The sequence below is a fragment of the Phyllopteryx taeniolatus genome, chromosome 20, assembly GCF_024500385.1.
Source record: "Phyllopteryx taeniolatus isolate TA_2022b chromosome 20, UOR_Ptae_1.2, whole genome shotgun sequence".
Classification (NCBI taxonomy): domain Eukaryota; kingdom Metazoa; phylum Chordata; class Actinopteri; order Syngnathiformes; family Syngnathidae; genus Phyllopteryx; species Phyllopteryx taeniolatus.
This window is the reverse complement of record NC_084521.1, coordinates 3,655,313-3,682,690: the sequence shown is the minus strand read 5'-3', so window position 1 is coordinate 3,682,690 and position 27,378 is coordinate 3,655,313. Positions and strand designations below refer to the sequence as shown.

General features: G+C 43.2%; 1 protein-coding gene across 5 annotated transcripts; it reads left to right on the top strand.

The window, feature by feature from the left end:
* The first annotated feature begins 537 nt into the window (after positions 1–537).
* myom1b (myomesin 1b) lies at positions 538–26,933 on the top strand. 5 transcript variants are annotated; one of them, XM_061757967.1, is made up of 40 exons: positions 539–1,449; positions 4,064–4,183; positions 4,260–4,428; positions 5,652–5,809; positions 5,905–5,997; positions 6,338–6,426; positions 6,594–6,635; positions 6,987–7,001; positions 7,344–7,505; positions 7,570–7,731; positions 8,694–8,835; positions 9,028–9,227; positions 9,295–9,348; positions 9,442–9,566; positions 10,115–10,298; positions 10,380–10,554; positions 10,882–11,003; positions 13,036–13,053; positions 15,059–15,255; positions 15,524–15,650; positions 16,270–16,454; positions 16,563–16,677; positions 16,743–16,899; positions 16,973–17,079; positions 17,488–17,532; positions 17,624–17,760; positions 17,838–17,982; positions 18,411–18,470; positions 18,558–18,625; positions 18,729–18,842; positions 20,138–20,225; positions 20,593–20,631; positions 20,719–20,824; positions 20,937–21,106; positions 21,188–21,224; positions 21,308–21,330; positions 22,194–22,249; positions 22,341–22,556; positions 25,538–25,667; positions 25,752–26,933. In XM_061757967.1, exons 1-40 carry the CDS (start codon positions 1,244–1,246, stop codon positions 25,862–25,864), a joined length of 4,671 nt encoding a protein of 1,556 aa, XP_061613951.1. In that variant the 5' UTR covers positions 539–1,243; the 3' UTR covers positions 25,865–26,933. The 5 variants fall into 5 exon arrangements, with proteins under 5 accessions (XP_061613953.1, XP_061613951.1, XP_061613954.1 ...); XM_061757971.1 differs by having other exon boundaries at positions 550–1,168; XM_061757969.1 differs by lacking the exon at positions 13,036–13,053 and having other exon boundaries at positions 538–1,449.
* The last annotated feature ends 445 nt before the right edge of the window (positions 26,934–27,378 follow it).

Genomic DNA, 27,378 nt, shown 5'->3' with positions numbered 1-27,378 from the left:
TATTGTGTACGTGTGCTCGAAAACTAAAAGCTAAAGATACAAAGAAAAAAAAAAGAAAAAAAAGCTCCCTGGGGGAGTTAACCAGCAGGCACATTGGGACTTCACAGCTGCACATAACAACAAGGGACAATGTAACCAGCTGGCAAACAATAACCTAGGTATGGCACCACTTCCCAATAACAATACACTCATATGAAGGGGTTATAAATTGGCAAATAACAAGCTTATTAACACTTGATTAACTGCTTTAAGTAACAAAATGGCACCCACTGCTTGCCAAACAGGGAGCCCACCTTTAGCCCAATTTTTTATTTTTTTTACTCTTTGGCCAACTATAATTATTAAATAATGACATACGGTATTACACTTTCCCATAAGTAACAACTAGTGATGGCAAAGAGGGTAAGTGTGATGATAAACATAGACACCAAAATGTAACTTTAATTTAATTAAAGTGAAATGCAAATGTAAAGTAATTTCACATTCAATGTAAATCCCATGTTATTCCAATTCATTTAAATGTGAATTTACATATTTAAAATGCAAGCTGCATGTTAATTTAAATTTCACTGTGGATTTAATGCAATGAAATGTGAATGTAATGCATTTTATTGAAATACGTTGAATACAATTGAGTTTGATTGAGGTTTAGGTAAGAGAAGCTTGCCAACACATCGTGTCCTGTTCCCCTTTTTACTGCGTGTCTGTCAGGGTGAGTAGTTTTACTTTTACTTTAGTTTTATTGCGTACCACTTAACTTGTTTTTACACATGAAAGAGCTAAAAAAACAAAAACAAAAAAAACGCTTCTCAAAATTGTGCCAGTAGAGTTGAATTCAGATTGACTGATGATGAGGTTTGAAACAAACGCTTTTGTTTACCTGCTTATCAGCCATCGATTGCTTATTGGACAGCGATCCCCACGTCCTCCCCGCCTGCCTGGGCTATATTTATCCCCACCCAGGCCTTAAAAGGCTACGGCTGTCACTTGGACATTCTGTCCGGGGGGCCTCAAATTATTTGGGTTGTGTGCACCGCACTCTTGTCCACCTACCTACAGTACCTACCTTCCTTGCTGATATCTGATACATTGTGGAATTGTCCTTTTAAAGTTGAGAAAGTGACCTGTCTGGGGGGGTAAGTGGCAACTGTCCCGTGGACGCAAAAAGGTGAGTTTCCCGTTCCGAAACGCGCAGCATGTGAGACGTTGCTTGAATAAGACTGGACTGCCAAATTAACAATACATGTTCGGCGTGGAGGAACATGTTCTGAAAAAGCTCTCGAACGCTAACCCAGCAGGGGAAACAAATCGGCAGGCACCGGCAAGCATGTCTGGCTCGGTACCGTTCTACCGCAAACACCAGCGCGGCTACGACCGGGGATACCGGTACCAGTCGGGGGGCAGGTACGCTGCGGGGCCCGGCGGCGGCGGCAGCACCAGAAGCAGGGGGTAAGACGCAGGAGGTTCCCCGCCATGGTCCACCCCTCTTAACGCCATTTCCCGATTGGAGCTCCATCCTCACTTGGGATCATCTCCGTTCCTTCCCATCCTTCCCACACCTGATCATTGCTGCCTGTTGACGTCACGTATGCGGAGTTAAAGCTCATTTGCATTTGCTCATTTGCATGCAAACAAACTTTGAAACACAACTCACCTTCCATAATTTCAATTCCATATCCTTGACTTCCACGTACTAGTACACTCTTTGTCCGCTCTAGTAAGAGAATTCAGCGCACTAGTTGAGCGGCTGTGTCTTCTTACTCGTTAAAAATTTCCACTACTGTATGACATTTCTGTGCACTAGTAGGAAAACATTTGCATACTAGTACAGTAGTTCTTAAAGGGTGGTACTACTACCACTAGTGGTACGCGGGCTCCCTCTAGTGGTACGCAGTGATTCCCTGAATTGACGGTACGTTTGTTAAATAGAGTTCAGTTGTATTTAACTTTTTTAAGTTCAATACACATTAAAAAAGTTTGTTTTCAAACATTTATATATATACCATTTTTATTTAACTTTTATATACAATACATTTTCATGAAATAATTGCAATTTGTTTTTATTTGTTCTATATTTAAGTGCAGTTTTAATGTTGAAACTGCGCATCATGTTACTGTGACTTACAATAATGTATATGATACTCTTTCAGGAATAAAACTTACGCCTCATTTTTTTATGAACACTTGCCTATTATGCTACAGTATTTTTTATGTACCACTATTTAAGCACTGCATTTTAACCGGGATAACATTATGATGTCTCTAGTGGTACTAGTACCACACAGTTGTCAACTAGTTCACAGTTTTGCCTCACTAGTAAAACATAGTTGTCCTACTAGTATGCTGAAGTTGTCCTACTAGTGAGGACAAAGCGCAAACTGGTACATAGACCTTAAGTTGGACATCAAGAATATGGAATAAATGCTCAAAGGGCTTTCCGTGATGACGGCATGCTTTTCCCCGTTAAACCCTCAGGTCTCGGTCCCTTGAAGGATGGTCCCGACAGCCTACAGGGCAATCCAATCTGCGGGAGCGCGTCGGACATCTTTAAATACACTTGCTCGGAGCGTGCGAACAGCTCAGGGGGGGTTTAGGTTTTGTTAGCGCCACCCGATCTTTCGCCCGGGCACCCCACCAGGCGACGAAAGGGGAGCTAACGATGTAACAACCAGATGCTACATCATGACATGTAGCTGTGGACACCACAGCCACATAGCATCCTGACGGCAATAATAATAATAATAATCATCATCATCATCATCATCATAATACATTTTATTTGTATCACACTTTGCATCCATATATCTCAAAGTGAGGAAAATTTAGCATTGGTGGTAGACTACAGCACCAGATATCTAGTTTTCGATATTTCCCTTAAGTTTTGAAGTTGCTGTCTCATAAGGAAACGTCAATAAAAATATGGCCTGAAACCAGAAATGCATGTTTGTAGATGACCAGTAGATATCCATCCATTTTCAACACCGCTTATCCTGGTTAGGGTCGCGGGACGCTGGAGCCTATCCCAGCTAACTTCGGGCGAAAGGCGGACTACACCCTGAACTGGTCGCCAGTCAGTCGCAGGGCACATATAGACATGGACAACCATTCGCACTCACATTCACACCGTCACTGAGTGGGAACTGAACCCACGCTGCCTGCACCAAAGTCAGGCGAGTGTACCACTACACCATCAGTGACATGACCAGTAGATATCCTGTGTTATTTATAGTTATATGGTACAGTTTGTCTTCCCCCAGACACAATACCAGAGCCAAGTGACCATCTCAGGTCTACTAACATACCGCATGAATATGTTCTAGTGTGTACTATACAAAACCTGCACGGGATGGGGTCTGCAATGTGTTGTAGGGCTTTTTTTTCCATTTCAATTGTGTAATAACCTCAAAATTATTGAACCATTGACATTTCCTGTATTGTTTGGCGGTGGAAAAAGTGCAGTTACCACGGAGTGCATTAGTTACATTAGTGTAGAACAGGGATTTTCAATTCAAATCCAGAGGGGTCCGGATGCAAAGGTTTTCTCCGGGCAAAGGTCCAAATCTCAACATGTTTTGATTTGCGTAGCCGACCTGTCAAACAAAATCTTATCTTATCAATTTAGTTGTGGTTTTGCAAATCGAATGTTTTCTTTACCTTCGAGTAGCGACTTGTGAGCTGCATTGAGACATCCCTTTATGACCGAAACGTCGCCAAATGTTCACTTACGTTGCCCCAAAACTCGATTTGGACTGAACATAAATTTGCTCTTTCTTGGGCTGTAAAAGAATGAGTGATCAATCTTGTGTAGCTCTGCCATACAAGGCTCTCAGTTTGTTTACTTGCGTGTTCTGGCCTCCAAGTTCAGTGGATATGTTTGGTCACAGCTAAGGACGATACACATACTTTATTTAACAGCAATTGGCCGTAGTCCCGCATGAGACCTCTACTTGGTCCAGACACAAACCACAGTTCGCCATTTGAAGATACCCGTTGTAGAATCTACACTCATGTAACTACAGTAATTGACCAATCACATTCCTAAAGTATATCCCTTATGCCTCAGGCTTGATTGGTCCTCACAGTCCGGACTGGACCCGCTGCCCAAGAGAACAAAGCCCTCCTACTTGGCCGTGGACCGTGAGAACCAAATCATCGGCTACGTGGTGCCCATCTTCAGGAGCAGGTATAATCTTCAGTCTTCATTCTTGAGAGGTTGTCATACGTGGTGCTCACCACCAACGCAATTCTCTCCCATCAAGTCAAGAGTTTGCGGCGGGATATTCGGACAAGACGAGACTGCGGGACACTGCCGCCTACATGGAGAGCCGCGATATGTTCACCAGCGGTCTGGAGATGGAACGGTCAGAGCAGATCTCCAGGAAGGAGGCCATGCGCGAGACGGCCCAGCGTATCTCCTTTAATAAAACGGTCAGTGGTGACTTTGGGCGAGAGGCGGGGTACACCCTAGACTGGTCGCCAGCCAATCACAGGCCACATATAAACCAACAAGCATTCACACAGGAAGGCTCCATTCGAACCCTCAACCGTAGAACTTTGAGGCAGACGTGCAAACCACTAGGCTACCGTGCTCAGTAGGGGATTGGCGAAGATCTAGCCCACACACAAGGTAGACATTATTATCTCTGCGTGATGCAGCCATTCATTAAGCTTGGTAACGTGACTCCACTGTACTTGTTTGTCCCGGCCAGATGTGCTGGAGAGTGACAAATTCTTCAGGCATTTCAAAGAAGCTTCATGTTTATCCCCCGGGTTGTTTTTGTGTCATGTTAGCCAAGGCTAGTCCTGCCTATTCATAGGTTGTTAAGGGTCTAATGACACCGGTACGCCAAATATCACAGTTCAGTATTAAATATTTTCTTTTTAGGAAAGTGAAACATCTTATTTTTACTAAACAAACCATAATAGTTTGAACAGCCTGGATTTTGATGCTACCGTCCTGCCAGAAGTATTTCGCTAAGCCATGACGTCCGCAAGCCAGAGGCTGAGCTGCACTGTGTTTGTTGCCAGAGTAGCTGTGTGGCTAGAGTGTGAACTAGAACATTCACAGTTTGTCCTCTTTTTAGGAAACGAACAATGCTGTAACACTGCGTTTTTGATTACGCAGTAGACACTTCCTGTCCCTAACCTAACATGGTCCGTGTTCCGTAAACAAAAACCCAAATACATGCACTGTCCACCCCTATGTTAACAACACCCACCGGGTCTACCAGATCTACCTTTTTCCTTCTACTTCTTCTTGAATACAGAGCAGTGATTCCCAGTGATTCCATTTTGAGAGTCATTTCCTTTGCTGCGGTCAATGTAGCCTCTTTTACACAGAGGGAGGCAACAGTCGTCCCAGCTTCTCCGAATATGCAATAACAGCATAAGGACTCAATCCTCTCCGTTCCATTTATACGGAACAGCGAGGCGGGAAAATGTGTTTTCCGACTTCCAGGTTCTTGTCCTGACCTGTATGGTAGATATAGATCTGTAAACAGCGGTGAGAATTTTGTTTTCCTTGTGGTTGGTGACCCATCGATTTGGATAGAACACTACTGATAACAACATTTTCAGGATGTAGTGTCAGGTCATGACAAGTCATTCTTTTTGGTGCGATTCAATGGGCCGTTCCCACTTGTTTTTTGTAGATCCACGAACATGAGGAGCATTTCAAGCGCATGAACGAAGACAGCCTGATGCACGTCCCGGAGTTCATCATCAAGCCTCGCTCGCACACCGTGTGGGAGAAGCAGTCCGTGAGGCTGCACTGTACCGTCAGCGGATGGCCAGACCCCCGAGTCGTTTGGTAGGAAGTGCAAAAGGCTCTCAACATCCTGCTGTCATTCATGTACACTCATTTAAAATCCTCAATTTTAAAGTTCTTCTTCTTCTTTCGGCAAGGTACAAAAATAATGTGGCCATTGACCCACTTGCCAATGCTGGCAAGTACAAAATCGAAAGCAAATACAGTGTGCACTCACTGGAGATCAACAGGTAGGTGCTGACTGGCGCAAATGAAGACTTTGGTCATGTAATAAACGTAGAATCGCAAACACACAATTGTTTGCAGCTTTTGGGAACTCCACTATACTAAAAAGGAGTCACTTCCAGGTGGGAAAAATACAATTTTTACAGCTACTTGGAGCATAATGAAGTGACCGGTGCTGTCGTGGTCGGCACCAGGTGGCCGTGACATCACCAGCCGTGTCTCTTTATAGCAACAGTCATGGTCTTACATAGTTGGTATTATTTACATGCCGGTGGAGGGATACAGGGGGGTTTAAGGAATGAGTGCGTTACCAGCGACGGTTGTCTGATGTTCTCTTCTTTCCAGGTGCGATTTTGAGGACACGGCCCAGTATCGCGTCTCAGCCATGAACGTCAAGGGGGAGGTGTCCGCCTTCGCCTCAGTCGTTGTAAAAAGTACGTCAACCTAAAACACACACATACTGTATATCAGCATCCCAGTGTTGGGATGCCACTGTGATTAGGGGCCTTTAGGGGTCTGACATGCAACATTCGACATATGGCAAAACCCCATATCATGTTTCAAATGCAAAATAAACATAGTAACTGCTGTCATCACACAGGGTTTAAAGGGGAAGTGGATGAGTTCCTGCCTGCACCGAGACGTACGTATGAACTCATTAGGTGTCTGTGTGATTTGATTTGATGTATTTCATAGAAGTAAGAACAGAAGAAACTGAGAAATTGTGCATATTCAGCCACTGGCCATAACATTAGCTACACCTGCACAATCGAACAAGGTGGCATTCAAGAGCTGTAGGAACTCCCTTAAATGTGGTATAAACACCCAGTTGAATGCAATCATAATACTGCCTCGAGATGGCAGACAACAATTGTTTAGAGTTACACAAAACAAGCGGTTCCTAGAATAAGTTCCAACATTTTATGACTAAAATGATAAAGCATCATAATTTTGTTATTTACTAAATTCCGTTGTTTCCTGGCTGCTGCTGCAGGGACCGGTGTGAAAGGTAACTGGGTCACATGGTTCTGGTGTGGCTAACATCACGAAGCCACTACATTTGTGCATGGTCACCACCGGTATTGTTTAACCCATCAGTAGTTCCACTAGACTCTATAGATGTAAACAGCGTCCATTCGTAGTTTAGCTCTAGGGTTATAAAATTAACCAATGTCATTAGTAGTTTGGATTTTGCATTTTCCGTAAAAAAAAAAAAGAGATTTATCATCCGTCTTTACCCTTGGTTTGTGGTGCCTCAAGAGTTAAGTGCATGACCACACCCAGTTTGACCACCTAGTAGTTTTTAGCATCCCTGTTTAGCTAAAGTTGCTCTTCACTGGGTTTGTCCTAGATGGTCCCGTGTCCGAGTATGGCATTACCTTCCAGACCCACATCGTTGACAAGTTTGGCGTGTCCTTCGGCAGGGAGGGTGAGACGATGAGCTTGGGGTGCACGGTCATCATCTACCCGACCCTGCACCGCTACCAGCCCGAAGTGCAGTGGTACAGAGACGGTAAGCACACTTCGGCCTGACTTTTTTGGTTGACTTTAATTTTTGCAACATCTCCTCAATGCAGGCATTCTCCTGTCCCCGTCCAAGTGGAACCACATGCACTGGAGCGGCGACCGAGCCACACTGACCCTCACACACCTGAACAAAGAGGATGAAGGGCTCTACACTCTTCGCGTCACCACCAAGTCCGGATCCAAAACCTACTCTGCCTACGTCTTTGTGAGGGGTGAGCTGGCGTGGAAAAACTGAAACCTTACCATTCTCTTGGAATTTGAGAAAATGTTTAGCTTTTTTTGTGTGGTTAATTGGAGTATACGCATAGTGATTTTTACTGTAACAGACATGATGATGAGAAAAGTTGCCATTGCCATTTTCTTCCTGTTCTTATCATGTTTGGTGTACTTGAGATGACCGTATATCACACCACACACATTACAATGTCTGGCGAGGTACAAGACTGGCCTCCGAGAGGAAGCATGGTGCCACAGGAAATAATATTAGAACGTATTTGCCATCATAAATATTAAACAGGTTTATCATTTATGATTGTCAGTGGTTAGCACATCCATTTTCCGAACAGTTTTGGGAGTGAAATTCAATCTCAACAAAGCCCACACCACAGGATAATCACTCAGGATAATATTTCAGAAACATCCGATAATCGGGCCTTTGCTAAGGTTCATCACAAAGAGAGAAAATGCTGAAATCCGTTGGTTGATATGTGTGTACCCCCCTTTTGCAGCAGAAAAAAACTTTTGAGGTGGCGCAAATGCCAAGGTAAAACCTTGCCAATACCAACTTTTACAATCGAGGATGACTTGCAGCAGCCAGCTTTGCCAACTGTGCCACAGAGTTCAAGTCACAACAACTTGACCTATGCCACGTTCGCCATTCAAAGTGTTTCAGCATGAGCTAGTGGTTTTAAAATATCTTCAGTAGAGACTCAACAGCACGGAAAAACAGAGAAGCTTATCATGGCGAGCCCCTCCCCCCCCTTGGAGACCATCTGACCTTTCCATCCTGTCCCAGGTAGTGCACGGTAGGAATGCCGGAAAATTCAAAAGCCACTGCAATATCAGGCTCAAAGGGCTGCCCAGTTTGGTGCAGGATTAATTAAAACCTACTTAACCATTGGTTGATGATCCAACGGCAATGAGCGAGGCGACTAACCTTTCTGCTCTATCTAAGATGCTGACGCCGAGGTGGAAGGAGCTCCAGGGGCCCCCCTGGATGTGTGCTGCCTGGATGCCAACAAGGACTACATTATAGTCTCCTGGAAGCAGCCGGCGGTCGACGGCGGGAACTCAATCCTGGGTTACTTTGTAGACAGGTTAGAATCGATATTTTGTGGAAAACCAAACCCTCTTCCCAGGGAAGATCCTGATCCTAAACCTAACCCTCATCCAAACCCTTACTCTAACCCTGACAAGAGCTCCAAACTCCAGTTCAATACACTACATGTATCACTGAAGATATGTGCATTAAAAAGGTTACCGTGCATTTTTCATTGCAACACGTGCAGGTGTGAGGTAGGGACAACCCACTGGATCCAGTGCAACGATACTCCCATCAAGTTTGCCCGATTCCCAGTCACCGGATTGGTCGAAGGTCGCTCCTATACTTTCCGCGTACGTGCCGTCAACAAGAGCGGCATGAGCCGTCCTTCCCGGGTGTCCGAACCCGTGGCCGCCATGGACCCGGCTGACCGCGCCCGCATGAGAGGTACCATGCTTTGGGCATTCTTTAAAACAACAACTACTGGACAGAGTCCCCATCATCTCATTGCCAGGTACCTCTGCTCCTTGGACTGGCCAGATCATCGTCACAGAGGAGGAACCTGCAGGTTTGTGAGATCAGCAACTTCTGAAAAAAAATAGATTTTTATTCAGGTTAGTTTGTACCTTCCTTGACCCATGACTCATGAATCTTTTGGCAGAGGGTATTGTTCCTGGGAGACCTCATGAACTGCAGGTGACAGAAGCAACCAGGAACTACTTGGTGCTCAGCTGGAAGCCACCTGGCGAGAAAGGCCTGGAAGGTGTCATGTACTATGTGGAGAAGGTAACCGAACGAGTTAAGCGCTAATCAAAACAAAAGTCATATTAACATCAAGTGGGTCCGTTCAGTTCTGCTTGCCGCAGTATGCTTTGGATTGGTAAACCTTTATCTGCCTTGTCTGACCACCGAGAGGAGCCTGGGTGAGATGGAGAGCTGTATCAGTTATGTAAATGGCGTCAGATCTCAGCGTTGCCAAAGTGTACCCTGCCAAAGAAGACAGGCGACGTGGTACACTTCTACGTGCTGACACCCCAAGAAATACCAATGACTTTGAATCCTCTCTCTGTTTGCCAGAGGTGGGAGTAAGTCACCTACGTATTTTCAAGTCATAAATTAACTCTCAAGTCTTAACCTTCAAGTGTCAAACAAGTCCCAAGTTATAAAAAGTCAAGTCGAGTCGTGATGATAGGAAACCAGGACGTGACCGAGGACATGTTAGGTCAGGTAGAGTTGATCTCAAAGGTCATTCCAGTACCCATTGATCCCAAAGAAAATGGCCTGGTGGAGCTGAAAATATGATGGTGTTATTGATTTATTTCCTGTCCCCTCAGTGTGTCTCAGGCACAGACAGCTGGCAAAGGGTGAACACGGAGATTCCGGTTAAGTCGCCTCGTTTTGCACTGTTTGACCTGGCCGAGGGAAACTCCTACTGCTTCCGTGTCCGCTGCTGCAACGCCGCCGGCGTCGGCGAGCCATCTGACCCCACTGAAGCCACCACGGTCCGCGACAAGCTCGGTCAGAGAAAGCCCCGGTTGCATGTATAGCCGAATCGCCGCGTTCTTGACTGTGGCAATGGGAAAATGTTTGAATCCGCAGACACTCCATCTGCTCCGAGCAAAGTCGTCCCCACGAGGAACACGGACACGTCGGTGGTGGTATCCTGGGAAGCATCCCTTGACGCCAAAGAGTTGGTGGGCTACTACATCGAGGCGAGCATCGTGGGCAGCAATGTCTGGGAGCCGTGCAACAACAAACCCGTCAACGTGACCAGGTAAACCTTGACTTTTGTGACTTTGTTTTTATTCAAACCAAGTCCATTTTCCATGATGGAAAATGTATATCTCACATATGGGACCTGCTTAAAACTGACTAATGATTGATTAGGCTGTTGAGTATGTTTATGGTTGGGGGGATGGTTCCAGTTTTATTAAATCAGAGGATGACAACTTCAGACAAGACCACTTTCTTAAGAGAGAAAATAATAATAATAAGAGAAAATAATGGTAGTCAAATGGAGAACAGTCCATGTTTAGAGAGTATAGCGGGGCGTGAATTACACAGGTATAAAAATTAACGAACAGCATAATTGTCTTTTTAGGTTTATCTGCCACGGCCTGATGACGGGAGAGAAGTATGTGTTCAGAGTGAGGGCCGTGAACGCCGCAGGACTCAGTCAGTTCTCTCCGGAATCAGAGCCTGTGGAGGTGAAGGCTGCGATCGGTGAGGAAAATAACCGCAAAGATATCTTTGACGGGATTGAATCTATGTTGATAGTCTAGTGTATGTGATATACAAGATGTGGCATCTGATCACCTGTGTTCTCTTGAGTCATCTTGCACTCCTGCACTGTTCCAATCCACCGTGGTTGCACTCTGCCACCCTGTCACCTTTTATTGTCTGCTCTGCCCACCAACATCCACCCAAACCAAACCAACCACCAGCTCCCTGCACAGCCTGAAGCGGGTCAGGACTTGTAGACTTCCTCTAATTTGGGTCAGTGCGATCCAACTCAGCGGTGGTTGCAAACCAGCCCAAGAATCACACAACCAGCATCCTTCCTTTCCCTTTCCCCCCATTTCCCCTCGCTCGTCCCGGGCACGAGATGTGTCGGCAAACCCACCCCTCAGTGTTCAAGGTACCAGCGCACAGAGCCCCATCAACACCAGGCAACTAACCTCGCTCTGTTGAATGTTTTGCATTTACTTGCATGTTTCAATCGTTCTCATCAGGGATTTTCAGGGAGATGTGCCGCAACTTGAGAAAAAGAAACAAATAAATACTTTTAAGCTTACATTTTAGTTCCTAGGGTGAGACAGCAGATTTTATTTTGATGTCAGAATCCACTCTGATGCTCTGTTTATGCTATCTTTTATTAACTAGCTTTTAAATTCTAGATTAAATGAGTTCAATTTAATAACTGAAAAAGGTAAATCCAACTTTTTTTTAAACGTAAAATCCTGAAGCCCTTTTGGTGTCAGAACCAACTATCGTGTTAGTGATTTTTGAAATTAACTTTTAAATTGTAGTTAAAATGAAATATAAAAGAGTATTTTTGTTGGTTATTTTAAAGTTACATTTTAAATCTACTGCAAATAAGGTAATTGCAGTTACTTTTTGTAAACCTATTATACAAAAACAAATATAGTCTGGTAGTATGAAATGTTCATTATATTGTCATATACTCCCTGCATGACCTCTTCTAATGCCCTTCAGCTTCAAACCTAACACATTTTGAGCTTTTAACTGAAACTTGGCATGTCTCTTTTCCCTTTATGAAGCACATTTGTTGGAATAATGCCCATGTAGTTCTTGCTGGCGACACGGTAATTGGTAAAATTCTGTGAAACGATACAGAATTGTTGCAATGAAACCCGTGTCAATACGAACTATATTGGCATTGACTACAGTAATCCGCCCGCGAATACGCACCGAGCCCTGGGGCAAATAGCGAAAAAACATTAGAAATTGACGCACCCCAGAAATGCTTATAATTATCTACTATACCGCAAACTATGATCCAAAACAGTTCATAATATGATTTCACTCATTTTACTCTCAAAATACATGTATTACATATAATTTGAGTTCGAAAAAATGGAGCGCAAGACTCTTTTTTTTTTTTAAACTTCTTGCGCTAGCAGTCCAGGCTAAACTTAGCTCCTCTGCGACCTACAAAGCTCGACTCTTATTCGAGATGCCTCGCTTCACCAAACTTCCTTGAAATCAATATACTTTTTTTTTTTAGGCCGAGATTTGGCGCCATTTTGTGGCATCTTAGGGCATTTCAGAAAAAGCACAAAAACAAACGTGACTTTTTTTTTTCATGCGAATAGCTGGATGCAGCACGGTGTCCCGACTGGTTAGAGCATCTGCCTCACAGTTCTGAGGACCGGGGTTCAATCCCTGGCCCCGACTGTGTGGAGTTTGCATGTCAGATAATGGACGGATCAGATAATGAATAGCTTCTGATAGGATAGGTTCTGCAGAAAAAAACAAATAGGTGATTTTGTGAATAGTGAACCACAAATATGGGGATTACTGTCGTGTGTCCGACTGCATGTTTTCATCTTGTTCTCACACGGATGTCACTTGTTGGCCATCTTGTCTTCATTGTCCCTCCCAGTCAGATGAAGACATCTTTTAGGCTCTTATTTACTGTTTTTTTTTTTCTTTAATCCTCTTAATTGCAGCTGTATTTATGTGCTTGTGTTTAAAACAGCCTCTCTTGATTCTCTCTGCTAACTCCTTGTAGGGGGCGGCATCCCTCATGGTGTGTTGCCGGAGACGGGGCTGTGGGGTAACCAGGGTCAACTAACCGCGCACAGGCCACACTGGATGGGCGCGCATGACACTGTCCAGCTCCTCGCTGACACAAAAAGCAAAGCTCAGGCCGACCCCGAGCTCCTAGTGAGGGGGCCCGGGGCGGCGGCGGCGGCTAGCTCTGGCCCCTCGGACAACAAAAACAAAGGGTCAGAGAGGTGCTGCAAGGGCCCGATTGCGGTGAATGAGCTGCCCTCAGAGCCCTCCGCCAGGCTTACTTTGTGAAGCACTTACTGACATAGCACCACACTTAGGCACGCCTTGCGCCAAGGGGCCAGCTGAAAAGACAGCCCAGGGGCCCCCCGGGGTCAAGCAGGCATGCGAGTTGTCAGTAGATGCTTCTGCTAACCGGGAGGCGGCGGGGCCGGATGCACGGGCTGGAAATGAAGGTGAGCACTGGATAAGGACGGGAAGTGCAAAAGCAAATCTCCCCAACAACTCCCCCGAACAAACAATTTGTTTGTTTATCCAAATGAACAGCGGTGGCAAAAGTACTCAGACCTTGTACTTGAGTAGAAGTACAGCGAGTTGTTTAAAAAAGACCCGAAGTACGGGTTCAACACATGTAGAACTCATGTAAAAGTACACTCTTAAATGTACTTAAGTACCGAAGTAAAAATGAATTTTTGCTGTCAATTATATACAATACCTGCTTTGATAACTTGGTACCAAAAAAGCTCTGCGCACAACATTGCTTTATCTCTTTTTAAATAGCTACTGAGATGAAGAAAAAAATATTACGTTACGTCGCATGTTTTTTTTTTTTTTTTAAACCAAGATGTAGCTAGCATTGACTTGACTTTTATGCTATCAAAACATCACGTTTGTGTAGCTTTGTCAACCTTGTGAATTGAGTAACCAAGAAAAAAATGCAAAATTCTCTATTTATGTATTTTTGTACATCCTGCCTATTTTGACACAGTCAGAAGTAGAAAGTAGCTCGAGATATCTGTTTTCAAATTTAGGGAGTAAAAGTAAAAAGTCATCAAAATATAAATACTCAACTAAAGTACACATACTTGCAAAATGTACTTCTATTTCACGCCACTGCAAATGAAGAGTAGGTGGTGAACAGCTGTGGCGTTCTTCGGGCAGGTAAGTCACTGTGAAACCCCAGTTAATGGACTCTAACTCCCAAGCAGACACGCTTCGACCTTGTGCTGGCTTTCCACAGCCTTCCCGCTCAGGGTGGTGCATTGTCCTGTTGCCCTGAAGACCCTTAAGGCACCCCCCTGCCCCTACCACCGCCACCACCACCACCACAACAAGGATGTCAGATTATCACACACTACCAGTAACCACCTGCAACCTATTTAGGCGCAATCTGACATCAACTAACAGCACCGAGCCCCCCACCTTGAACAAAAGTGGGTTAGCGCAATGATGTTAGTTTCTGATGGCAAATTTCCCAGAAAAATGTAATAAATCAGCGCAAGGTAACCATTTAGGTTATTTTAATGACAATTATACATTAAAGGACTAATGTAAAGGAAAGTAGATGGTGAGAAATTTAAAGCTGGAGGTTTAAATGGTTAGCCGTTACCCTTAACTTAGCATGTAGCGTGAAGACGGGCAGCCAGGGGAATTTCATGCCTCCTTCTGGAGCTAATTAGTTTAAAAGACATTTACTGGTAATTATGTGCTAAAATATAGTTATTAGATATGACAACTATTATCATTAGCTACTGCTATTAGTTATACAGTTCATTCACAGTTCACAAAAGAACAGGAATGAAGTGATTTTGTACATTTTAGCTACCTTAGCTTAGCCTAGTTAAGCCTGCCTTAGTGTGAAGATAATTGTATTTTTAAAGCTAATTAAAGGGTTATTTACCAAGTGGAATTAAGTGTCTTTACACAAGGACAGAGAACATTAGTTTATCTTAGCAATAAAAACTGAAAAACAATTGACGATTTTTAGCTTGGCTGATTTGATTGCGCGTGTGTTACCTCAGCGTCGCCTGCGCCGCCATTCGGCATCAGCGTGCTGGAGTGCGTACGTGACTCCATGGTGCTGGCGTGGAAGCAGCCCACCTTCATCGGAGGCGCCGATATCAGCGGATACTTTGTGGACTACCGCGAGGTCGTCGATGGCGTGGCGGGAAAGTGGCACGAGGCCAACATCAGAGCGGTCAGCGAGCGCGCCTACAGGGTGAGTTCAAAATCAGACTTGGTGACGCTTCTGTTTTGTCAGAAAGCTTAAAAAGTCTTGTCTGCCTCGCAGTGTTGAGGTTCTGGGTTTGAATCACGGCTCCTGCCTTCCTGTGTGGCGGTTGCATGTTCTCCCCGTGCTTGCGTGGGTTTTATCTGGGTACTCTAGCTTACTCCTACATTCCAAAAACTTGCATGTTAGGTTCATTGAAGACTAAAATAGGTTAATTAAGACCAAAACTTGATTGGATTTGATTTTGTATGGGCAGGTGACCGACCTGAAGGAGAACAAGAAGTACCAGTTCCAGGTTCGGGCGGCCAACATCGCGGGCGTCGGCATCCCGTCGCTTCCTAGTGACACGTTCCTGTGCGAAGAGTGGACCATCGCGGTCCCAGGTGTGAGGATCTGCGCAAAAACAGGCCACTAGTGTCACCACAACAAAAAAACATTACTGTCTGCGACCATAGCACTGAACGAATTACAGTACAACGCACTGAAAGGACAAAATACAGTATGTGACTCTCTCAGCAAGGGCGTGCTATTATTTTCCTTGATCTCGACATGTAGCGTACAAAAAAAAGAAAAAAGAGAAAGCCAGAAGATATACAACATTACAAAGAACATCCATCCATCCATTTTCTGAGCCGCTTCTCCTCACTAGGGTCGCGGGGGTGCTGGAGCCTATCCCAGCTGTCATCGGGCAGGAGGCGGGGTACACCCTGAACTGGTTGCCAGCCAATCGCAGGGCACATAGAAACAAACAACCATTCGCACTCACAGTCATGCCTACGGGCAATTTAGCGTCTCCAATGAATGCATGTTTTTGGGATGTGGGAGGAAACCGGAGTGCCCGGAGAAAACCCACGCAGGCACGGGGAGAACATGCAAACTCCACACAGGCGGGGACGGGGATTGAACCCCGCACCTCAGAACTGTGAGGCTGACGCTCTAACCAGTCGGCCACCGTGCCGCCATTACAAAGAACAATTCCTATTTATTTTTTTTGTACCCTAGGACCTCCTCACGATCTGCAGCTGCGAGAGGTGCGAGCCGACTCCATGGTGTTGCTTTGGAGACCTCCGGTGTACCAAGGGCGCAATCCCGTCAACGGCTTCTATGTAGACATGAAGGAAGCCGAAGCCCCAGAGGAAGCATGGAGAGGACTCAACACCAAGGCCACCCAGAACACCTTCTTCAAGGTCACCGTTAGAAAGCTGATACTGACGAACGTTCAAACAGTTGTCACCGCTCCATGAACGCCGCAAAGATAATAGCGATTAAATCGTTGGATCTTCTTGGTTCTGCAGGTGAAGAACCTGAAGGAGGAAGAGACGTACGTATTCCGCGTGCGAGCTCAGAATCAAGCCGGCGTGGGGAAGACCTCAGATATCTCCGAGCCAGTCCAAGCTGCGACCAAGCCAGGCACGAAAACAACGTGACTATTAGTCGTTCCGTGATCCTTACAATCATCTCGCATCCCCTCGCAGGCACCAAGGAGATCGTGGTGGACGTGGACGACGACGGCGTCATCTCTCTCAACTTCGAATGCGCCGACATGACCCCCGACTCCAAATTCGTGTGGTCCAAGAACTACGAGGACATGGACGACTCTTCACGCTTGACCGTGGAAACCAAAGGGAACAAGTGAGATGTTCACTAATGGACTCGCCAAAGAATAGTCGCTCACTCTGATGATGATTATGATTTTTCTGTTCAGATCCAAAGTCATGTTCAAGTCACCTGGAGAGGAAGACATCGGTATTTATTCATGTATGGTCACCCACACTGATGGTGCTTCGTCCAGCTACGCCATCTCACCCGACGGTATGAAGGTTTCCACGTTGCCTGCATGAAGACGCAAGTGCGCAAATCTGGGGACTGTATTCTCATAGCATTGTAATTTTCCCCCCTTAATTCATAAGTTTTTTAAGTTATGTAACATTGTCATTTTTTGACTCTTCATTTCTCATAAAATACTGACTTTGTTGTGGCTTTTTCTCAGAATTGTCAAAAACCCAATTTCTGTAACTGCTGTATCCAGGGATGAAATTGTTTCATTAAACATTTTACAAAACATACCTTAAAATTAGAGTAGCCAATAACATTTTCATCCCATTTTGGAATGTCAAGTACTCTTTTAAAACTCCCCAAAGTGAACACGCTCCAAGTACAACTTTATGCTGTGTTTTCCCACGAGCTAAAATGACTTTTTTAACATGTTGCTTGTGACAGAGTTGAAGAGACTGCTGGAGATCAGCCGTGATCACAAGTTCCCCAGTAAGTACCTCCACAGCACTACTCGCAGGTAGACGTCATTAAAGTGAATGCTCTTTCTCACTCTCCCGCATTTCTCTACCGTCGTCGTTAGCTATTCCCCTAAAGTCCAATTTGGCCGTGGAGATGTTAGAGAAGGGCAAAGTTCGCTTCTGGCTGCAGGCTGAGCAGATTTCGGCTAACGCCAAAGTGGACTACGTGTTCAACGACAACGTGGTGGCTCAGGGCGAGGTCGGCCGACCACACTGTTGGCAAATCCCTCAAATTTAATCAGTCTCTTTTCACGTTTTTGATGTTTTTGTTGTCAGAAATACAAGATGAACTTTGACAAGAACACGGGCGTGGTTGAGATGATCATGGAGTCTCTGATGCCGGAGGATGAAGGCACCTTCACCTTCCAGATGCAGGACGGAAAAGCCACCAACCAGTCCAGCTTGGTACTCATAGGAGACGGTAGGGGATCCATTCGCAAATCCAAAACCTTGTCAGATCTAGTCAGAAATACGTCGAGTGGTGTCACTATCGAATATTTTTAGAATCCATTCTCCTATTGATTATTAATCAAATAATTGAATAATAATTGCCCCCCCCCCCCACTATTATTATTATTAATATTCTTATTGTTATTTTACTACTAACATACATTTTATTCGCATTTATGAGGATGGACAATGCTTAAAATGTGTCCTAACCCTAACCCTGGTGTACAGAATTTGACAGCAAATTGCTAAATGCTAAACGGTTAGCAATCCTGATTAGCATTAGCGCGCTAGCGATTACCATTTAGGTGGGGGGAAAAAAACAAAAACACTAACTACCATTGAACTCACTCATGAATGGCAGAGAAAGCATGAAATCACAACCAACTTTTTCTTTTTCAGTATTCAAGGATCTGCAGAAGGAATCTGAGTTCCAGAGGAAAGAATGGTTCAGAAAACAAGGTTTAAGTTACATTTATATACAGAAATCGCTATCTTATGTTCCTATTCACACTTTTTTTTTCTTCACGACCATTTTGTATGTTCCAGGTCCTCACTTTATTGAGTATTTAGCTTACGAGGTCACTCCAGAATGTTGTGTGGTGCTCAAGTGCAAGGTAACAACTAGTACATTGCTTGACTTTTTAATTTTTATTATTTTTTTAAATATTAACATTGTATTTTTATATGACAATATTCTACTACTGTGGCATATTAAAGGTGGGAAACATAAAGAAAGAGACGTCAGCGCTGTGGTACAAGGACGGACGGGAGATCAAGGCGGACGAAAATCTGGGCTTCACCGAGGGCGTCCTCAAACTGGAAATTGCGCAGGTAAGAAGAAGATTAACTCAATTAGAAATTATATTGATAAATATGATTGAGAGTTTTGGGGATATTAGAACTCCTTTAGACGTATGGTTCAAACATACATAATATAATAGTATACAGAAATAATAAATGTTTGGTCCACACACTTTGTTTTTGTTGATGTAATTAAAGGTTTCTTTATAGTTAATAATGTTTTTAAAAGAATCTAGTTTCTTTAGAATACATTGAAATAGATGTAAATTATTGTGTATTTGCTCACCTAAGCACCTCCATATATGGACATGTGATTGCTCCCTACCAGTCAACAAAGAAAGTAATGGTTCTTTAGTTGGATTTGTAAAAATAAAATTAAAAAAAAGAAAAAAAAAGAAAAGAAAAATGACCAAAAGTAAAAACAACATTTTATGATATTAAAAACAAATGTAAATGTAAAAATTATCCTATTATATATTGAGACTTCCTGCACCAAAGTCAAGCGAGTATACCACTACACCATCAGTGAGTCTCCATATATATATGTATATATATACATATATATATATATATATATATATATATATATATATATATATATATATATATGTATATATATACATATATACTAAATAACATAAAATTTATTTTTTGTTTAATTTGAATATATGATTAAAAATAAAATTATATGGTAATGTAATCGTTATTTTGGGAAATAATTTTGTAAAAGTTACTAAAATAAAAATAATTACTCTAGTGTTCAAATGTTGAATTTATGTGAGTTTTTAATGTAATAATTATTTAACAACCTGAATCATAATGATCAGTTGCTAATACAAGTAATATATCATCATTTAATATCTTTAATATTGACATATAATATAATGTAATAATTAAAAATAATTTAAAAAATATTTTAAAATATATCATAGTTATTATCTGTACTCTCTCACCTTTCCACTTGATGTCTCATGCTCGCCCACCCCATTCCACGCCGCTAATATGGCTAATGCTAATAAAGCTGCTGTCACATTGTTTTCCCATTGCAGCCCGACCCGCCCGCCGGCTCTGCAGACGACCATCCCGTGAGGATGCTTAAAGTTGGCATCACTTGCTATTTTTTTGCTTGCTTGCTTGCTTACTATTACGTTTGTTCATATATATTCTCAGTTAATCCATGTTTGCTTGCTTGTTCATTGCTGCTTTTTGCGCCCATACGAATTTCATGCAAAACCCATCAAAGGGTTTTCAATTGTTTTCGTTTTTATAACATCGTTGACGTTCTGCTGCGTTATACCCACAATGCATTGGCCTTTTCCTAACAGATTTCCAAGAAGGACGCCGGCGTGTACGAGATGGTCTTGAAGGACGACCGGGGAAAAGACACGTCCAAGTTAAATCTGACTGACCAATGTATGTTTTTGTTGCAATTTAGTAGCATTTCTTACAAACAAATCAATCGTGAATTCGATACTAGCGTGGAAATAGGAGTTCAGAACATTAAGAGAGAGCTGTACAGTATATTTTAAAAAGAACACTTAATTTTCCCAGTAGCTCATTCCCAGTCTTGCTTAAGCACTGTTACCACACAATATGGCAATATGGTTAATGCTAAACATAAGTTAGTAAGATAATAGATGTTACCTGGCTGTAGCTAGTTACCAGCTAAAATGCTAATACTGCTCAACATTACTTAATTGCTTTCTATGTGACACTATCATATTTTAATCATGTAAATAATACTACCCTGATACTGATGACCCAACGTGTTTTCGTCCAGGTTTCAAAAACCTGATGAACGAAGTCTTCAACTACATCGGTGAGATGAAAACCTGTGTGGTCCAGTTACGGTGACTTTCTCAAGCCCCCAAACTAACCACTTTAATTGTTACTCTACCTTTTACAGCTAACTCGTCCACACCATTGAAGATCACTAGCACGGATCAGGGCATTCGCCTCTACACCTTCGTCAGCTACTACAACGACCTGCTGCCGGTCACGTGGCATTACAAGTGCGTTGGCCTGGTAGCACTCGACTCAACTCGTGAATAGTGGACGCACCACCGAGAAATAGTCAAAACCCTAAATTTACTCCAAAATGTGATCCCCAAACCCTTCCAACAGAGATTCAGCCATCGCCTTCTCGGACCGTCTGAAGAGCGGCGTGGTGGGCGATCAGTTGTGGCTGCAGATTAGCGAGCCCACTGAGAAGGACATGGGCAAGTACGCCATCGAGTTCAACATCAACGACGGCAGGGGCGGCCTGAGGAGGACCGTGGAGCTGTCGGGTCAAGGTTGCTTTCGCTTCCTGTTTTTTTGTTACTTCTAAATCATGTTCGTCCTCCTCTCACTGGCGTCTGCTTCCTCTTTTGCAGGCTATGAGGACGCTTTGGCGGAATTCAAGAGACTCAAGTGAGTAGAGTAGTTTCTGTAGTGTTCTAGTTCAACACTAGTGAGAGTATTTCTCAATTGATGTGATTTGTTCTCTTCTTCAGAGCGGCCGCGATTGCAGAAAAAAGTAAGCAGCCTTTCATCATTTTATCAATTCACTGAATCTTTCATCCATTCATTCACTCATCATGCATTCATCCATTCATCATCACTGTTCATTCATCCCTCACTTATCCCTTCATTTATCTATTTAACATTCATCATTATTGTCGTTCACTTGTTAATTCTTTCCTTGCATCCATCCACTCATTCACACTTATCTGTTCATCCATCAGTCACTCATCAAGCATCCATTAATTCATCACTTTTACATTCATTCATCCACTCATCGATCATGTTCCCCCATTCATTTATAATTTATGTGTTCATTCATCCACTGTCACATACAGTATATCCCCTAATTCATTCATTCATTCATTCACTTATATATCACAATTCCCCTCTCGATTTATCACTTATTCATTCATCTACCTATCCACTTATCTATTCATCCATGCATCTAATCATCCATTCATTCATGCATTCACCCATCCATTCATCGTTTATTGCTTGTTCACAAGTCATTCACTCATCCACACCCATTTTTGTTCATCCATCCATTCAGCCATCATTCATTCATCTTCTCATTCATCACTTCTCTGTCCATTCATCTATTATTTATCAATTCATCCATCGATTCATTCATCCGTCATTCATCAGATCACCAGATTATTCACCCGTCATCATCCTTCCATTAAGTCACTCATTCATTCGGCCATCATATACAGTAGATTGCAATGCAGCCGTCATTCTAAATTCTCCTATCCACTACTCATCCATTTGCGCATCCGTCATCCATCCATTCACTTATGCATTCATCCATTTATCCATCACTTCACACAGTGTGAAGTTATATTTGTCCATTGACTTGAGTTCCTCGTTACTGTTTAGATCGCGCTCGAGTGGCAGGTGGCCTTCCCGACGTGGTCACTATCCAGGAGGGCAAGGTGAACATCACTACCCCTCAAAACCACGTTCCCTCACTTCAGACCCATCTGAAACTAGCGACAAGCTAACTGCGTCACTACCTCCCGCCAGGCGCTCAACCTCACCTGCAACATCTCGGGCGATCCGCTGCCCCAGGTGACGTGGCTGAAGAACGACAGGGAGCTGACGTCGAACGAGCACTGCATCCTCCGCTTCGAGTCGGGCAAGTTCGCCAGCTTCACCATCACGGCGGTGAGCACGGCCGACACGGGCAAGTACAGCATCCTGGTGAAGAACAAGCACGGCACGGAGAGCGCGGAATTCACCGTAAGTGTCTTCATCCCTGAGGAGGTGGCCGGCCGCAAACAATGAGCAAATCTCCTCCTGAATGTGTGTACCCGGAAAAAAATACAGCAACAAAGGGGTTGTGTTGAGGTTTTGTGTTGAAATTGGTGCTGAATGTGTTGTCAGAACTTGGATGCGTTAGTAGGGCGATGGCTTTATACTGGTTTCAAATGTTTGGATTTAGAGGAGAATGTCTCACTATTTGTTTGTAAAACCTATGTGGACTAATTGTTGTATTTGTTTTATTTATTTCTGTTAGCGCAACACAACATCCCTCACGATAGCGACTGTTAATACATGTTTTACCCTTTTTCTCCAAAGGGGTCAGAACTTCCTTGCTCACAGCCCGCTAAATATGACCGGAATTTCAAAATATTCAAATAAGAAATGTCACCATAGCAGTCTTTGGTGAAAACGATGGCACGATATGTTGTGACGTTTGCTTTTCGCTGTCTCGCTCGCAATTTATAACTTGAGAAATTCATACGGGTCAAAGATTTAAGGTTGAGGTGGAAAGTTACGGTCGCAGCAAAGTCAAACACACACACAAAAAAAACAACAACAATCTTCTCTCAATATTTATCCGATGGTCTCCAAACTTGGTGGACATACAGAATGCAGATCAACGCTTGACTGAATAGTTTTTGGTGGCGGTTGACTTTGACCTCGGGGAGCTGGCCTTAACTGAATGTTTGCTAGTAACAACATATAAAATAAGTTTGGAACAAACAACATCGAGTCATATGTCATATTAAAGCCCATAAAGAGGGCTTTACATATATGTGATTATTTTGTCAATATGCGATTATATACGGCTGCAATGACCACAACACTTTAAATCAAACACAAAATCAGTTGATATTCACCACAGATCTAAATCTGCATTTTGTCTGAGCAAAAATGAGAAGTCTGACAATATTTGTAGTAAAATGGTGTAAAACATGATCATGTTCACCAGATTATGTTGTGTGTCAATTTAAATGTGATCATCAACTTCCACTTTGTGCCCATTCAATGTGAAGATCACCACGGCAATGGAAGCCACCTTCACCCTCACAGTTTTGTGCACTTCCTGTTTGTTGTTTCTCAACTGAACTAATGATAATAAAAAAACAAGCATGTACTTCCCCTCAACCTCATCTGTGAGTTGTCTCACTTTTTCGTGAACCCTCCACCTTTTCACCATCCACACCCTTCACTCTGATTCTCGTAGACACGGACCACCTGGAGAGCCCACCACCAGCATGCACATCACTGTTATCCAACCCTAATCCAAATATTTGCTCAGGGGTTTACTTATTTATTCATAATGTCACAAACAAACCAAAATAACCTAGCATCTTGTAATTTTAAGTTGTTCGGCAAGAGGTGATAGTGAGTCAGAGAATGAATGGGAGCAGGACGCAATTTGAAGCTTGCAGACGTCCTTTTCGATTTCCGTTAGGGGTCCTTGAGACTTTTTTGTGCGTCCAGTTATAATAGACATGTCCACCAAATTTCGTGTTGATGAGTGAAACTGGTGTCAGGGGCTGATTTTTTTTCTAACTTTCCAGGCCCCTTTCTCATGTTATTCACCCAAAACGACTGCTTCTAGCCAAGATGTCAGACTCCCTGTTTAATTTCAAGTATGGGTCCTTGAGACTTTTTTGTTCATTCAGTTATGATGGACATGTCCACCGAGTTTTGTGTCGATTAGTGAAACTGGTGTGGGGCTGACTTTCGTTTTTCAACTTTCTGGTCCTCTTTTTATGAAATTCACCCAAAACTTCTGCTTCCAGCCACTATGACTGACTTCCTGTTCAATTTCAAGCATGGGTCCTTGACACTTTTTTGTGCATCCGGTTGAGATAGACACCATCCATCCATTTTCTGAGCCGCTTCTCCTCACTAGGGTCGCGGGCGTGCTGGAGCCTATCCCAGCTGTCATCGGGCAGGAGGCGGGGTACACCCTGAACTGGTTGCCAGCCAATCACAGGGCACATAGAAACAAACAACCATTTGCACTCACAGTCATGCCTACGGGCAATTTAGAGTCTCCAATTAATGCATGTTTTTTGGGATGTGGGAGGAAACCGGAGTGCCCGGAGAAAACCCACGCAGGAACGGGGAGAACATGCAAACTCCACACAGGCGGGGCCGGGTATTGAACCCGGGTCCTCAGAACTATGAGGCTGACGCTCTAACCAGTCGGGCCTCACAGTTCTGAGGTGCGGGATTCAATCCCCGTCCCCGCCTGTGTGGAGTTTGCATGTTCTCCCCGTGCCTGCGTGGGTTTTCTCCGGGCACTCCGGTTTCCTCCCACATCCCAAAAACATGCATGAATTTGAGACTCTAAATTGCCCGTAGGCATGACTGTGAGTGCGAATGGTTGTTTGATCCTATGTGCCCTGCAATTGGCTGGCAACCAGTTCAGGGTGGACCCCGCCTCCTGTCCGATGACAGCTGGGATAGGCTCCAGCACGCCCGCGACCCTAGTGAGGAGAAGCGGCTCAGAAAATGGATGGATGGATGGATGGTTTCGGGGCAAAATTTTTCTCAAACATTCCACTGAGTGAGTTTTGACCACCTCGTGATCGGGCCGCAATAAAAACACATTGGACTTGTAGACCATGTTCACCACGTCCAGTCAGGGAACAACGTCGGATTAGTCTCCATTGATATCCAGTGACTGGAAAATACGGATGGCAGTTTTCGGAGCCAGTCACAGAGCGATTAAGAGGCACTGCGACCAGTTGAATCACGTCAAAGTCCATTTAGGAGTTTCACGGAAGCTGACACTTCAAAGGGAACATCTACCACGCAAACTGTGAGGCGTATTTTAACGATTTAATCACATAAAATCTTATTTTGTGAATTTGGTTCGGCAGGGTAAGTAGAGGAACTCCTTCTTTGTCTTACTTATTTTTTATGCTTATTTGATCTTTTTTTTTTTTTTTTACATTATATTGGTTTCCGTCATTTAGCTGGAAGTGACCGAGGGAATGCCCGACCTGGGCGTGACTTCGTACTGGACTGATGCCGAGGGTAATGTGGTGTTTGGTGCTAATACTCCGAAGGACAAGATGAAAACGGCCGTCACCGGGATGAGAAAAGGTGCCCCCACTAGCTTAATGCTAACACAAGTTCCAAATGAATCTATGCAACGTCTTCAATTAAAATGTCTTCCTCCCGTTACAGAATCTGTAGCTGCAGTGGACAAGATGGACGACTTGACGGAGAAGCCAGAAGAAAAAGAAGAAGTCACAGTTGAAAAAGATGTTGGTGACCAAATAGATATAGATGGAACTTAAGGACAAAACAAAGCTCAAAAATAAAAAAACAGTGGTGCCTTGAGATACAAGTGACCCGACTTGCGAGATTTTCAAGATATAAGCCATCGTTCGCCCAATATTTTTTCTTTGACTGACGCAAAAATGTAAGATACAAATGCTATGCTGACATTTAGCTCAACTCACAACAAGCAACAGTTTGAAAGCTAGTGAGCAATTCTTTAAAAAGAGGCTTCAAGCTGTTTAATTCCACTCCCAGTTGAAATTTAATGCCAAACTAAACATAAAACAGAGAATTACACTTTGTATAATTAGAATTACCAAACAACTTAGCCAAAGAATGCCCCGACTAGCTTAATGCTAACACAAAATGGAAAAACCCATAGATGAGCTAACAGGTAGCATCGATAGTCGCTGTGTTATTACCCTTTAAGTAATGAATATTTGATCACAAACAGTGCATCAACACATGTAGAAAGACAATATAACAGTAATCACAGGAATATGTTCTTTATCTTCTGCAAAGAAACGATTGCTATTACCGTAGCTTGTGGCATCATTGACAGTACTAATGAAAACTCTTCATTTGTTTCTGCATGGGTGTATTATACTGCCACTTAATCACGTAAAATTGGCCAAGTTGCGCATACCAGAAGGAGTTGCAATGAATTTATCATGATGCCCAAAGGTTTTAATTCTTTAGATTCTGTTTGATTATGGTACTGCTATATATTTTTATTGAAAAAAATTATAGCGTGCCATATTCCGTATTAAAAACACATTACAACATTTTTTTTTCTTTTTTGGAGCTGCTGGGACGACTTAATAGAATTCCCATTAATTTCAAAGCGGAAAGGTGATTTGTGTTTTGAGTTACAAGCAAGGTCACGGAACGATTTACACTCGCATCTCAAGCCACTACTGTATAAGGTCTTTTATCTGGAGGTATATGTTATTATATATTCCAATATTAAAAAAAACATGTAGTTTCACATAGCTTTTTCACTTTTTCAAAAAGTTTTTTTCTGATTGTTTCTGTGCACCGTGTTTCTGTTTTTCACCACTCCAATAAAAGACATTCAACATGAAATGTTCAGGATCATTTGGAACTTTCAGTGTCAGCCGGGTCGCAGGTCGAGACAAAAGCAAGCAAGCAAGAGTGAAACAAGGCAAAAGTAATGGAAGTCGACCGAGGGCGAGGAGAAGTCGGCGGAGCAAAGATAACAGTCAAAAAGTACATTTACATTCCAAGTGCCGGATTCTGGTACTGGATACGGCAAAATTTGTTGATTTTTGGCCCATAAATGTCTCCTTTCGTTAAATTCCATTTAAAGCAAAATCTGTTTTAAATGTTTTATACATTTTGAATAGTGTAAATGAAAGAGTTATAAATGTACAGTCACTTATAAATAGCCTATGATTATTTCTTTGTTATGATAGTAGTATTAGTAAATTAATTAATTAAATTTAAAAAATTAATTGCTTGGCAGTCATTTTTTATTTATACTCTGCTCACTGCTGCTTTAAAGAAAATA